This window comes from Aspergillus ochraceoroseus (genome assembly GCF_002846915.1).
Source record: "Aspergillus ochraceoroseus IBT 24754 chromosome Unknown P175scaffold_1, whole genome shotgun sequence".
NCBI lineage: Eukaryota > Fungi > Ascomycota > Eurotiomycetes > Eurotiales > Aspergillaceae > Aspergillus > Aspergillus ochraceoroseus.
In genome coordinates, this window is record NW_024468476.1 from 4,604,878 (window position 1) to 4,617,808 (window position 12,931).

General features: G+C 38.3%; 5 protein-coding genes across 5 annotated transcripts; 1 reads left to right on the plus strand and 4 right to left on the minus strand.

The window, feature by feature from the left end:
• Window positions 1–1,107: 1,107 nt before the first annotated feature.
• On the plus strand, window positions 1,108–1,941 carry P175DRAFT_0521011 (uncharacterized protein). The gene is made up of 3 exons (XM_040899177.1): window positions 1,108–1,481; window positions 1,539–1,646; window positions 1,704–1,941. The coding sequence occupies exons 1-3, from the start codon at window positions 1,248–1,250 to the stop codon at window positions 1,794–1,796; spliced, it is 435 nt and encodes a 144-aa protein (XP_040756597.1). The 5' UTR covers window positions 1,108–1,247; the 3' UTR covers window positions 1,797–1,941.
• An 810-nt stretch (window positions 1,942–2,751) lies between these two features.
• P175DRAFT_0539509 (uncharacterized protein) lies at window positions 2,752–4,783 on the minus strand (the record flags this gene model as incomplete). Its single annotated transcript, XM_040900335.1, has 6 exons — window positions 2,752–3,720; window positions 3,800–4,337; window positions 4,394–4,517; window positions 4,546–4,614; window positions 4,669–4,748; window positions 4,769–4,783. The coding sequence occupies 6 exons, from the start codon at window positions 4,781–4,783 to the stop codon at window positions 2,954–2,956; spliced, it is 1,593 nt and encodes a 530-aa protein (XP_040756598.1). The 3' UTR covers window positions 2,752–2,953.
• An 843-nt stretch (window positions 4,784–5,626) lies between these two features.
• P175DRAFT_0430098 (uncharacterized protein) lies at window positions 5,627–6,775 on the minus strand (the record flags this gene model as incomplete). Its single annotated transcript, XM_040893406.1, has 2 exons — window positions 5,627–6,381; window positions 6,451–6,775. The coding sequence occupies 2 exons, from the start codon at window positions 6,773–6,775 to the stop codon at window positions 5,627–5,629; spliced, it is 1,080 nt and encodes a 359-aa protein (XP_040756599.1).
• Window positions 6,776–6,901: 126 nt separating this feature from the next.
• P175DRAFT_0528746 (uncharacterized protein) lies at window positions 6,902–7,522 on the minus strand (the record flags this gene model as incomplete). Its single annotated transcript, XM_040899638.1, has 2 exons — window positions 6,902–7,111; window positions 7,211–7,522. 2 exons carry the CDS (start codon window positions 7,520–7,522, stop codon window positions 6,902–6,904), a joined length of 522 nt encoding a protein of 173 aa, XP_040756600.1.
• Window positions 7,523–8,458: 936 nt separating this feature from the next.
• On the minus strand, window positions 8,459–8,865 carry P175DRAFT_067157 (uncharacterized protein). Its single transcript, XM_040901074.1, has one exon. The coding sequence runs from the start codon at window positions 8,738–8,740 to the stop codon at window positions 8,528–8,530; it is 213 nt and encodes a 70-aa protein (XP_040756601.1). The 5' UTR covers window positions 8,741–8,865; the 3' UTR covers window positions 8,459–8,527.
• Window positions 8,866–12,931: the final 4,066 nt, after the last annotated feature.

Genomic DNA, 12,931 nt, shown 5'->3' on the forward strand with positions numbered 1-12,931 from the left:
TCAATGCTTTGTGGTTGAAAAAACGCATGTTTTCGGAACGCGGGTGGCCACTCGCTTACAGTGGCCACTCGCTTACCGATTACGTTATCAATTCAAGGTATTTGGAAGCTCTTAACTCGTAACCCATGATCGAGTATTGCAGGCTTAAGAAGGCACACTAAGACGGAGTATAAAATGGTCTTTGGGTAATTGATATGAGCTGCTTCTATATCCTACAGCTATTTATATGCTATCAGCTGCTTTTATTATTGTGTGAACAGAGTATGATTACTTTTATCTGTGTACTATTATGGTTACCATACAATACATCCACATACGTCTATTCAGATATAGAAATAGTAGAATTAAAGTATACAATACAACTTATGCTCGGGCCGCCTGTCACAAATGTACCCACTGAAGGTGGGCTTCCACCATCGGGACAGGCGGCTTCTCTGGTGGAGAGAGTAATTCTATTACTACAACAGAAATACCATAAATGGGATAGTAGCCTGTACCCCACTACAGCCAAGTTTTTGATTTTCCTAGAGTCATTCTCTTGTTGCCAATGAAATATATATTATTATTTGGAGTAGTTGATCAGCAGCAAACTCTTGTTATCAAAATGCCTTTTTCAGTATAGTCCAAAATATCTATTCAGCTGACCCAGAACTCATTTGCTGCCAAGATAACCATTAGGTGTGAGTGTAATCTAAATTTGAAGACTGTCATCTAAAGTAACTAGATAAACAACTACCCACACGCTTATGCCTAGTAGGCTATCTAGAATGAGGAGGGGTAGGGTAAGACTTATGGCCTATGTTGCAGCCGGCCATCATGATACACTTTCTATCAATTTCCTAGTCTGGTGGCTATCCAATTTCTGTGTTTTCTTCTATTCTTGGTTAGTAGCACGCTTTTCCTATTATGGTAGCTATCCAAGTTCTGTGCTTTCTTCTATTCTTGGTTAGTAGCACGCTTTTCCTATTATGGTAGCTATCCAAGTTCTGTGCTCTCATCTATGCTTGACTAAGGTAACTACTACTTCTGGTTTAGTAGATCATGCTAAAGTTTAGGAGAAGCCGGCGATCGGATCAATCAATTCATTTGATAGCGAAGACTCCCCTCCAAGCGCAGGGGATTAGATTGACTTGCAAGAGAAAGCCAATCACAGCATATCTATGTAAACAGTAGCAATTTCACAGATAGGACAGACCTGGAGATAGATCTTCCAGTGTAGCCACTGAGACATATCAAACACACTCGCCATGTCTACAAAGCTGTCAGCCTTGTCTCAAGATACACACAGCAATCTGACACAGGACCAGCTTGCTCGCATCATTCTAGTCATGAATTGGTTCATCACCATCATTCAAAAATGCAAGGCCGTTGCTCAGAGGCGACTGAAGTCACTTCCATGCTTGGGGTTAAGTGAGGAAGACCTCACTTCAATGCGATCCCTCTCTGGTCCATCTAATAATGGTTGTTTATTCACACCAGCTGTGAGTACCAAGCGTGTAATTGTTTCTACGCATATACTGATGATATTTGGAATGTAGTCAAATCATAGTCTTAGTCAAAGACCGACAGTATCCAGGGAGGAAGATATTACTTCAATGCGACCTGTCTCTGATTCATCTAGTATGACTTATTTACCCACACCAACTGTAAGTACCAAGCGTGTCTTTGTTCTGTCATGTATACTGATGGCCTTTGGGATGTAGTCCGATCTCAGTTGTAGGGGAATAGTATTCGCGGGGAATCTCTTCTATGACCTGCTTATCGGCACTTACGACCCAGTTTCTGAAATAATTTAGTTTCAACAACTCATGGATATTGTTCGTCTCGATGATCACAAGTTCACAGCCCTCGGGTCATTAATAAACAAAGAGATCATTGTTTGTTTCACACACGTGCGCGATACTGTTAGTCACCCTGTTATTGTGTCTATTCCGTGTCAAGTTCCTCTGGCCCCCGTGAGCTTTATGCCGCACATGTAGAGTAGTTCTACCTGGTTCTGGATATGACTCTGTTGACAAGGATACGCTAAAACACGACCCCCATCACTTAGCGTACTATTTGTCTAATGACGTTAGTTTGCATTGATTTTTTACCAAAGTACTGTATAGGTTTCTGTTATCCCATGGAATGTGGCATAGCCTGTTTTCGAATCGTTCACTCAATCCTTGTGCCAATGTATCCAAAGTCGGGCAGTACATTCTTTGGCCAGGCTGTGTCCTGACCATCTTTAGAACAAATGCGGTTCTTGCCCTCCTAGGTAGCCTCTCTTTATTGCCGAGATAATTACTCCATGTAGAACCCAGAATACTCAGCGCCAAGCATTACTGTGCTTTGTCATCATCCATCATAAACAGCATATTGCTGATCTCGCTATGGTTGCGAGACAAACGTTCAAAAGGCAGGGAGTGTGGAGTATAGCCAAAAATATTGCCGCATATTCGAAAACTTCTACTCTCTATTACCTCCGAAGACTGCACGGACATCCGAGCCTACAACAACAGATTTCTCCGCATTACCAGAATCTTCATCAAGTCACGCCCAAAATCTGAGTCAATTGGATCGGGGGTTCTTCCAGCTCAAGCTCCTTAAGGCGCGAAGGCTGATACGAGACAGACATTGCATTAAAGGCCTTTTAATTATGTTTCATAGCTTCGACCCTGCAGTCTTTCAATCACCAGAGGGCCAGTCACATTTTCAGTGGAATCCTCATCCCATAGTATCTGAAGCTAAGAATCTCTTTAGGTACCTATCATGTCTTTGCAAATTCGTTAATCTCTATGATTAGAATCACGAGCTCTCATTAACAGCATATGTTCGTAAGATAACTAAGAATTTGACAAAGAGATATATCCAGAGTGGTTTTCATTGGCAAGACAACAGTTAGGCGTTTGTCTTCAAGTGATGGGTCAGTCACAAAATGCAACGATAAGATGCGGTGTTTATAGGTACCTGTCTACACTGTCTGTGAATCCCGCTTTAATTGAGGTAACGCCCATTTAACCACCCACTCTGACTGTAGGACCTCCTGGATCGTTAGCCGTTCTTCAGGTCGGAATACCAACATTCGGCGCATCAAATCAATAATGGCGGTTGTTTCTTCCGTATCAAACTCACACCCACGTTTTCGTCGATACTTCTGTACAGTGTCCTCAAAAGCCATTTCAATTCCAGGCCAAACATAGCGGCCTTCTTTTGGGTTCCCGTTGCTGTCGAAAAACTGGCTTCGCTCCTGCCAGCGCATCCACCAATCCGACGGTAAGGGTCCAAGCACGTCAATTTGCTGAGATACTATTTCATCCGCAGTAACACATGCATTGCAGAAGATTGGCTGCATACCAAGAATTTCCCAAATCGCTATGGCCAAGCTCCAGATATCTGCTGAGTATGACAGAGGTGCCTCTGGTTCAAACCGGGCTTCAGGAGGTTGCATTGCTAAGGGTGTATGGCAGTCTTTACCATAACGAGTTTCCAGATCCGGAGCAAATGCTTCACCAAAGTCACTGAGCAGTATATGCGTGTCAGACAGTGAAAATTCCTCTGCACCTTTTCCAAGATAAAGAGGTAATACTGCCTTTGATGGAGTGTTTAGTAGAAGCGGCTTCCCATCGCATCGTGTAATAGAGACGATTTCAGGCTCTCCATACTCTTCATAAAGCTCCTCAACCGATAGATGATTGAAACCTGATGGTAACTTAACCAAAATATTACGGAGATGAATATCTGGGTGAAGAGATTATAAGTATCAGTCTATCAAAGAATGACAAGGCTACTAATGATTTCAATCGTTAGCAGCACTCACCTCCATGAACGTAGCCCCGTGAATGTATGTAAGCGATAGCCAGTATGAGGCTGCCTGATAGCGCCCGCGTAACTTCGAGGGGGAAAAGGCGACTGAAAGACACTTCTCGAAGATCGCACCGCGCGGGTATCATGGTATAGCATGGATGTGTTCCATTAGGCCCATTGAGTTTAAACTCATCTAATGGAGTGGGAATAGAATCATGTCCTGGGTTTGAAAGAGCTCGAAGAATCTTGGTTTCTTGCATAGGTGAGTTCGCTGTACCAACTTTAACAGCAATATAGCGATGCAGACAAGTATCCAGGGCTAGCCAAACAGTTGAATAACCTCCAAAGCCCAGTTTGTCAATAATTCGGTATCGCCCGCGAAGCACGTCTCCTATCATGATAGGATGAAAACCCCCTGGACGGTACTTTTCGAGTGACTCCACGCCGTCAATCCAGTTGTATTGAAATTGACGGCCTCCCGGATCTTCTTCATTGAGAAACATTTTCCTTGAATAAGAGGCCAACGGTCGCACGAGATAAGCTTCAGGTCTCTGTCCTCGGAGAGAGTGCAACCGGTACGGTGTTAAAGGATTAGACTGGGAAGCACTTGACGATGGAAAACGAAAGATTTTTCGAAGGACTGTCTTGGAGCAGCGCGCCATGATAGATAGTTATTGATGTCAGAAGGGGTAAATTGGGCGTGGCGGAGCTCAGAAGTGTCGCTCAGAAGGCTAATACAATGCGACCAATCAGACATACCACAATTTCTCACGTGAGTTGCAGCGCCAACCTACGGGGCTAGTAATAATGGCAGCATTCCGTTTTTCGCTATTATTAGGCAGCTCCAATGTAGTCGCACAGACTTCGTAAAACTGGGCTTACAGCTCGGCGTGGGTAGAAAAAAACTCCGCGTGGGTAGAACCCTGGAATGGATTAACTCTTGGCGTGGGTAGAGATTCTACCTATAATAAGGTTAGCCCACGCTAGCTCTACTCATGATAAGCTATTTATCTAATTATAATAGAGTCTTGTTTAAGATTATCTATTACTATACTAAAATTTACTACTATTACTCTATACTATCAATATAAAGGTTAATTCTAGTTAAAAAAAGCCTTTTTTCTAACTAAAAAAAGAATAATAAATAATACTAGTATTAAAATTATTATTATTATAATTAATTTTTACCAAGTATATACCTATTACTAGTATATTAAAAATAATAAATATTTTATTTATATTAAGTATATACCCTAATAATAAGAGATAAGCTTATTATAGATAAAGAATTAATTTCTACCTATAATAAGGTTAGACCACACTAGCTCTACCCATACCAAGATCTAGAGTTCATTATAGGTAGAAAATAGTTGGCGCTAGTTCTACCCACGCGGAGTTTTTTTCTACCCACGCCGAGCTGTATCCCCATCTTTGGGCCGGACATAGGACCTCGAACCCGCTTAGATGGCTGGCCATCCAATATTTGCGGCTTTCGCTTGCGTGGTTTCGGACAGTTGACTGCAGGTAGAGGCCTTCGGAGGGCTGCCACACAAAACAGACTCTCAATGATTGGAGAATTGCAGTCCATGCACCCAGACAACAGTTCCCTGTTTCGGAGAAAAGTTACCCGTATCCTGTAATCCCCGTCGTCTTAAACTAGGATTTTCATGGCACAAAGACATAACTGAGAGAGTTTCATACAAGGAAAGAAAATTACTTCAAGCAAAAGATAATGAACGTTTACTACAAAGAAGATCTACATATACGTACCTAATCTTATAAACATAGAAGAGTGGGAAATAGTTGGGACATCCTGAGCCACAAAAGAAAGCCTTGTGCGTTATTTGCCCCTAGGCTTTGAACATGTCACCGGCCGGGCTTCAAACTTCAAATGTCTTGACCATCGTCTTTGCAAGGATTTCAAATCCCTTCCAGTGAACCTCCGACCGAATTCCTCCTCGATATGTTCCCATTCAAGTTTTCTGTACACTAATTCACGAAGGAGCGCATCTTCCGCATCCGAGTAAGGCCGGCCCCGTTGGCGGCTGGGGAATGAACGAGATGCTTCCGCTCGAGCCCTTGCCCTGGTTCGAGGGCCCCTGCCTGTGGCGAGCTCGGCGTACCCCAACACGCTGCACGCGGGCTCCTTCCGACGATGACACTTTGACCAGAAGATTCTAGATGGGCTACACACGATAGTCTCGGTCATAGGCTGGGGCCCTCTGCATCCAGAGGAATTGACTTGTGATTCTTCATCCAACTGGCAGGAAGCCATCAAATCCAGTAATCCTAACATATTGGACAAGCCACTCTTGCTCCCATCAGAAAGCGGAATCATTGGGCTAATCTCACCACTTCGGCCGTCATCGGCAACATCGGAGTGGCTTTCGCCGGGCACGCTTATCCCACGAACTTTGGATATAGCTGAACTTGTTTCGGAGCCGCTATCCATAGTTTTGTGGGCTACCGAAGCTTCGCAGCTATCAGTATCACTTCTTGTCGGTATTCTAGAGAATAGTTCATCTGGGTGGAGCAAGTCGTCGCTGTTAATACTGCTTGTCTCGTCACAGTCATTCTCAAGCCCGGTGACTGAACCTGGGCGGGGCAAGATCACTGGTAAAAGAATGAGCCTCGGGCAGCAATATGTAGTAGATTTGGACGAACCTTCGCCGGATGAACTAATAACGCTATCTGCGCGAGGGCTGCTACACACCCCATTGGAAGAAGCAGTTGCATGATGGTTCGCAAAGGGCCTGTTCTGGCCGTTGTTCACAGAGATGGATTTGCCATACTCAATATGCTGAGCTACCACGTCGCGAGGTGAGGTCTTAGGCTGGGGAGAAAGGAAAGTGTAGGCATGGAAGTACATGGAAATTGGAGGTTTCAGAGGCAATGGGTACTTCATGGGTGTTGGGGAACGTGAGCCAGGGAAATTACAGGGTAAAGGAGAGAGAGTCAAGGGACCATTATAAGAAATCTGGCGATCCATCTTGAAAAAATGAGCAAAAAGTGGGAAGTAGTCTGGGGACAAAACTTTTGAGGAAATGGATTATGCTGTCTGCGTAGCTGCGTAATGATTTTGTCGAGCTGGACCAGGGTATTTATAGCCAGCAGATCAGGGACCGACTGAAGTTCCAAGACCCATGATTGGGGCTTCAATGGAGTAACACGCCTCCCAAAGCCGGACCGGATGGCCATGGACTAAGCCCGTCCCTGTCCTGTACTCGTGCTCACGCGCCTCACGCGCCATGAGTCTGGAAAATGATTGTTGTATCCATTTCACTTTGAACCCAGCCAATGCAATCGACCAGCCCATGGAGTTTGCCTGGGATCACGGTCTACCGCAGGGACAATGCAAGGACTACCCATACAGAGTAAATGCTCTAATGCATGGCTCGAACTCCGCCAAGTATCACATCATCACGGAATATAGCCGAGCTTCAACAAGTAGCACCGCAACCTTTCCACATTCGACTAATGACAGGGCGCAGTAGACCGGACGATCGGAGATGAAGGACCAATCGGCCATGAAATCGGTAAGTAAGATGCCGCGGATATGTGAATGGCGATGGCGATGGCGATGGCGATGACGGTGACGGTGTGCCGCTGCCGAATAGCCGGCCAGAGCCATGAATGAGGCATTTATGCCATTGGACATGGTCCTCCGAGGCGCAATTTCGTCAGTATCCCAACTAATCCAATCGCATAGCATAGCAGGACACTCGGGATCAAACATGGACTGGGGCGAGGACAGAGGCGCAGGGACGGGCGACCGCCGGAAACGGGTAAGACGGTGTGAGGGTGAGGGGTAGGAGGAACAAGCGTAAGCCGCAACGCGTAATCAGCCTTGCAGCCTGTTCGAGCATCGGTCTCTTCGGTCCTTGAATCAGGGAAGCGCGGATGGTAGATGGGGTACCTCTAGAAACTGGTAGACAAAACGAGGTCCCGTACAAACAAGCGACGCATTTTCTAATAGTATAGGCTAGAGGGTAGAAAATAATGCATACAACCACTAGACAAAAGACGGCAAAGCAGAAGGGAGAAAGTCCGATTCACCTGAACAGCCGGTCAGAGCTGAAGGGGTGTCTTTCCAGGATTCTGGAAGTGGAGGCGACGGGGAACGAGGGTCGCAGCCGCAATTTCCGACAAGGAAAAAAGGGAGGGGGGGATTGAGGGAAAAGAAGGGAAGTGGGTGAAGTGGGAGGGCCAGAGGGTAGGAGGTTCTTATATACTCGGAGGAGGTGAACGGGCAATGATGACAGTACGGCGTATCGGGCGACTAAGCCGAAAGCGGCAAAACTAACTGCAACAGGAAATTCACAGGTCCTCGGATTACACCAAAAAGTTCTCGGATCGGATGGGTCGGTCGGTGTTCACAAAACCTCCTGGTTCTGAAAAGTGACTACTTGGATGAGCATGCGAGTATTGTACATGCGAGCGTCGGATCATGAGATTTGTTGGTTTAGGACATCAGTTCGATTCGCCAGTACATACAGCTACTGGGACGATGTCCGCGTCTGACTATCTCAGGGTGGTACTGTACCTTCGGCTCGCCCGCTGCTTGAGCTTCCCGCGAGCGGCCTGGTCGTCTCAAGGCCGCTAATAACATGTTCCTCCGCGGCATTTACTTAATTGCCGCAACGAACTCTAGAAGTCAAACATACTGATGGTCAGCAGACATGTTTTGAAACTCTTTCGATCGACAAAAACCTAATTGATAACTAGAAACACCAACAGTGGATCAAGATATCAATGAGCGTATATCACGAATATGATACCTCGACACTACGATTAGAGCGCTCGACAGGCAATCAGTAATATTATGAGACAGGCTCTTTGTGGGATTCGACGACAGCGCTAGTTTGTCTACAATACGTTCACCGAAGCTTCGTTGATCGAATGCAGCGAGGCTAATATGAGCATTTTTGTAGTAGCAGGAAATGCAAGTTTTCATAATGGATGTGGGAAGTTCTGTGTCTATGTGAGAAGCTAGACTCGGGCTACGGGACGGAGAAAGCAAAGAAAATAGCTGCCCTGATGTGCGCTTATAGAGTAGTCCGAACGATGAGGGCTTTTGAGTTGCAGTTTGTGCATTGCACGCAGAGAAGGCGTGAGTGAGTCAGCCTGAGAACTGATGGTAAGAAACAATGCTAGTCCATACACATAACACGGATTATTTGTCTTTCTCAGATTGTCACAATACAGCTAATATGTAGTTACCTGTAAGGAGACCTCGGCTCTAACAGCAGCAGTTTGTGGCTGTGCGGGCTTATGTATCAGCAGAATAAGGCTGTCAGATGAGTTAATTACTGTACCAGGAGAAACATCAATTTTAACGCATGCTCTTTTTCTGCCGGCAGAACATCCTATTGCATGCATGGTTTGGTTTTCTCCTGGCACAATCTATGTACGATTTTAGTTTTCTCCCCACAAACCCTGAGGACTTTCTGCCAGCATTATTATGATGTAGAGATTCTAATTTCTGCTGGAAGAATCTTTGATGCAAGACAGTTTATGAAAAACTGCCTTCAACCTGTATAATCAGAAGCCCATCTTAATAGCTGTCACCCATAACCTCATCCTTCTGAATATATAGAAACCGGAATTGTAATTTATAAGAGAAATAAAAAGGTATTGAGAAGAGTAAAAGCCCTTGAAGCTTCATAGTATACTTAACTAATAACATTATATGCTGGCAAGGGGCAATATTCTAGATTCTTTAATAGATAATATTTTAATAATTTATTATATATATTTTATATATAATTTATTAATATTCTAGTAGCTATTTTAGTATTCTTAATTAAGTTAACTACCATGACAATAATTATATAAGAGACCAGCATTTTTAAAGTAAACTTGCTAATTAGTTCAGGAAATATTTTTAGAAGGCTAGGATTACTATATTAAAAGTAGCTAACTCTCTTATAAGTAGATTAAGTAACTTATCTTCTTCTTAACTATATAGTAAAGCTTTATACCTCAAGCTCTATAAATTTATAGATTTCTAAGAGAATTTAGCTGCTTGCTTACAAGCTTTTACTCTAGTTACAGGCCCTGTTAGTCCTAATTCCTCCACAGTTTTACTCTCCATAGGGCACATGCTGGAGTCACCTTGTATAGGAGAAGTTACTTCTATTTAGGGAATAGGTATACTAAAGTTCAAGTATAAGGTAGACTCCTTATATAGTTTAGTTAAATAAGATAATATCTATTTAATAGATATAATATTCATGCTAGACAAAGTTATATCTTTATTATAGATTTCTTACTCTATTATATTATCAGTCCTTTAATATAGGTCCTTAATCTCAAGCTACTTGTCACGGCGACCACGTGACATGCAACCACATGCCAAACCACATGCCGAACCACATGCCTAGTAACCAAGGGTAATTAGGAGAATAATAATATTCAAGTTATTTATATTATACTAGTAACTTAATTAAATAATATAAATAATAATTGTCACGGGGAGCAGGCAGGCAGTAGGTGTAGCTAATAGCAGGGTATATATTCAGGCTATCTGCGTATAGGTACAATAGGTAGGGATTAGGTTAGGATAAGGATATAGCTTAAAGAGCTATAATAAGATTAGGGGTAATATAGCTTAAATATAGGAGTAAAGATAGATAATTAAGGTAGAATCTAACTAGATAGGTATATAATTATGCCATAATAGTATCCCCTTTCTTAGGCTAAGCTCTAGTAAAGTATTCCTAGGGTCCAGGCTTTCTAGGGTAGTAATAATAATAGATAGTAATATATTTAGTAGTATTCTCTAGGTAGCTAGCAGGAACTTTAATAATAGTAGGGTATCTAACCTACTTAATAATATATTTTAAATATAGGTAGCTACTTTAGCTATAATAATTCTAGTAGGAGTTAATTACTTCCTTAACCTCTTATTTCTTAATATTATTAATTTTAATATATAAAGATTTAATTTCCTTTTATCTAGATAATAAGTTTTTAGTAGTTAAGTATAATAATTTAATATAAAATACTAGATATATTTTTATACTCTTAAGTAAGTCTAATTTATAAATATAAGAGCTAATAACTCTTTTAATAAAAAAAGGGCTTAGATTTTTCTAGTCTAATTTTTTTTAAGAATATAAGATTATAATATTTTTAATATTTAATTAGATTAATTAATCTTTAATATAATATCTAGTAAAGTAATATTTCTAGTTAGTATAATATTTATAGTAGGCTTAAGTAATAATTATAATAATATAATAATATTTTTATATCTATTTTATAATTAGAGTAAATTAGTAAGTATTATAAATTTATAAGTAGTAATTAAATAGAATAAATTTAAATCTTATATAAAGGTTAAAATTATATAAAGTAAAGAATAAGAAATATCTAGTAATTTTAAAATTAATATTATTAGTAATAAATTCTACTATAAGTAGCTATTTAGCCTAATTATCTTATAAATAATTAATATAGATTTATAGATATTATTTTAAAATAATATTTATATATTTAATTTATTTATTAGTCTTAAAATAGTAAGTAATAAATAAGAGTAATCTTATCTTTAAAATATAGTTTAAATATATTTAAAATATTAATATAAATTAGGGTCCTTAATTAAATATAATAAATTTAAAGAATTTATAAAATCTTTAAATATAATCTTAAAATAAATAAATAGCTTTTTTAATATTATAGATACTATTATAAGAAATATAGTATTAAAACTTTATTAATTAATTAATTATTATTATAATAATATTAAAGTCTAAACTTTAGAATAAATATATAATAAAATTAATAAATATATCTTTCTAGGAACTCTTAAATATAAGTAAGGAATAAAATATTTTTTAATACTTATTTTAATAGAGTATAAATTATTTATAAATATAGTAATTATAAATCTATTATTCTATAAATTATAGTATTTTAAATTAATAATATAATTATAATAATAATTTATAAATCTTTAATTTATTTTAATAATTAATAATTATATTTTTATAATATTTATATATTAATTTTATCTTTAATTTTTCTATATTAGGAATATATAATTAGTTATAGTAAAATAAAAGTCTAGAATAGTAGATATACTTAAATAATATAATTAATAGATAATAATTATAGCCCTTTTCTAGATTTTCTAGAATATTATTAGGGGCTAGATCTTATTTATAATTCTTATTTAGGCACTCTCTTAACTATTTAGGGAGCTAGATAGTCTCTTCTTCTTCAGGCTTAGGTAGCTAGAAATATACTAACTTCCTTCTAGTAATAGCTTAGAGCTAGATTAATTATAATATTTACTAATTCTATAACTTCTCTAAATATTTAGGTAAGAAGCTTACTAAATTTTCTCTTTTTAATATTATTTAACTCTAGTATAATAAGTATTTATCTCCCTTCTTAAGGAGATCCTATAATTTCCTAGTTAAATTATTTAATTTTATCCTATACTTGCCTGGGTAATAATTAATTATAAAATTAAAATAAGATAAGAATTTAGATTATTAGACTTATTATTAGTTTAATATTTTAATTATTATAAAATATTCTAGATTTCTATAATTAATTATAATCTTAATTAAATATTAATATCTTTCTAATTCTAGAGTCTATTTTTCTAAATAATAAATAATTACTAGTAACTCTTTATTATATATTTTATAATTATACTTAATTAGAGTTATTTTCTTTAAGTAAAATCTTATTAAGTATAGAATTTTATTATTATTATATTATAATAATACTCTAGTAAATATAAAGTCTAAAATATTAATTTCTAAAATAGCTAGTTAATTTTAATTAAAGAACCTTAATATTAGTTCTTTAATAAATTCTATTTTTAGTATTTTAAAAGTAGTCTAGTAAGTTAAAATCTATAAAAATAGGATTTTTTTCTTCTTTAAGGTAGTAATAAGTATAAGAATCTATAAAAATTCTTTAATAAAATATTAATAGAATCTAGTAAATCTTATAAAATTTTTAATATTAGTAACTATCTTAAGTAGCTTCTAATTTATTATAATCTTAATTTTTTTAAGATCTATATAAGTACCTTCTCTTCTAATAATAATATCTAGAAACTTAATTTCTAGCTAGTAGAATTTATACTTAGATATCTTTATATATAGGTTATTATTTTTTAAAA

Coding starts and splice junctions, on each gene's coding strand:
- P175DRAFT_0521011 (XM_040899177.1), top strand. CDS start 1,248: ATGTCTACAAAGCTGTCAGCCTTGTCTCAAGATACACACAGCAATCTG. Junction 1,482..1,538: donor GTTGTTTATTCACACCAGCT/GTGAGTACCAAG, acceptor TTTGGAATGTAG/TCAAATCATAGTCTTAGTCA. Junction 1,647..1,703: donor CTTATTTACCCACACCAACT/GTAAGTACCAAG, acceptor TTTGGGATGTAG/TCCGATCTCAGTTGTAGGGG.
- P175DRAFT_067157 (XM_040901074.1), bottom strand. CDS start 8,740: ATGAAAACTTGCATTTCCTGCTACTACAAAAATGCTCATATTAGCCTC.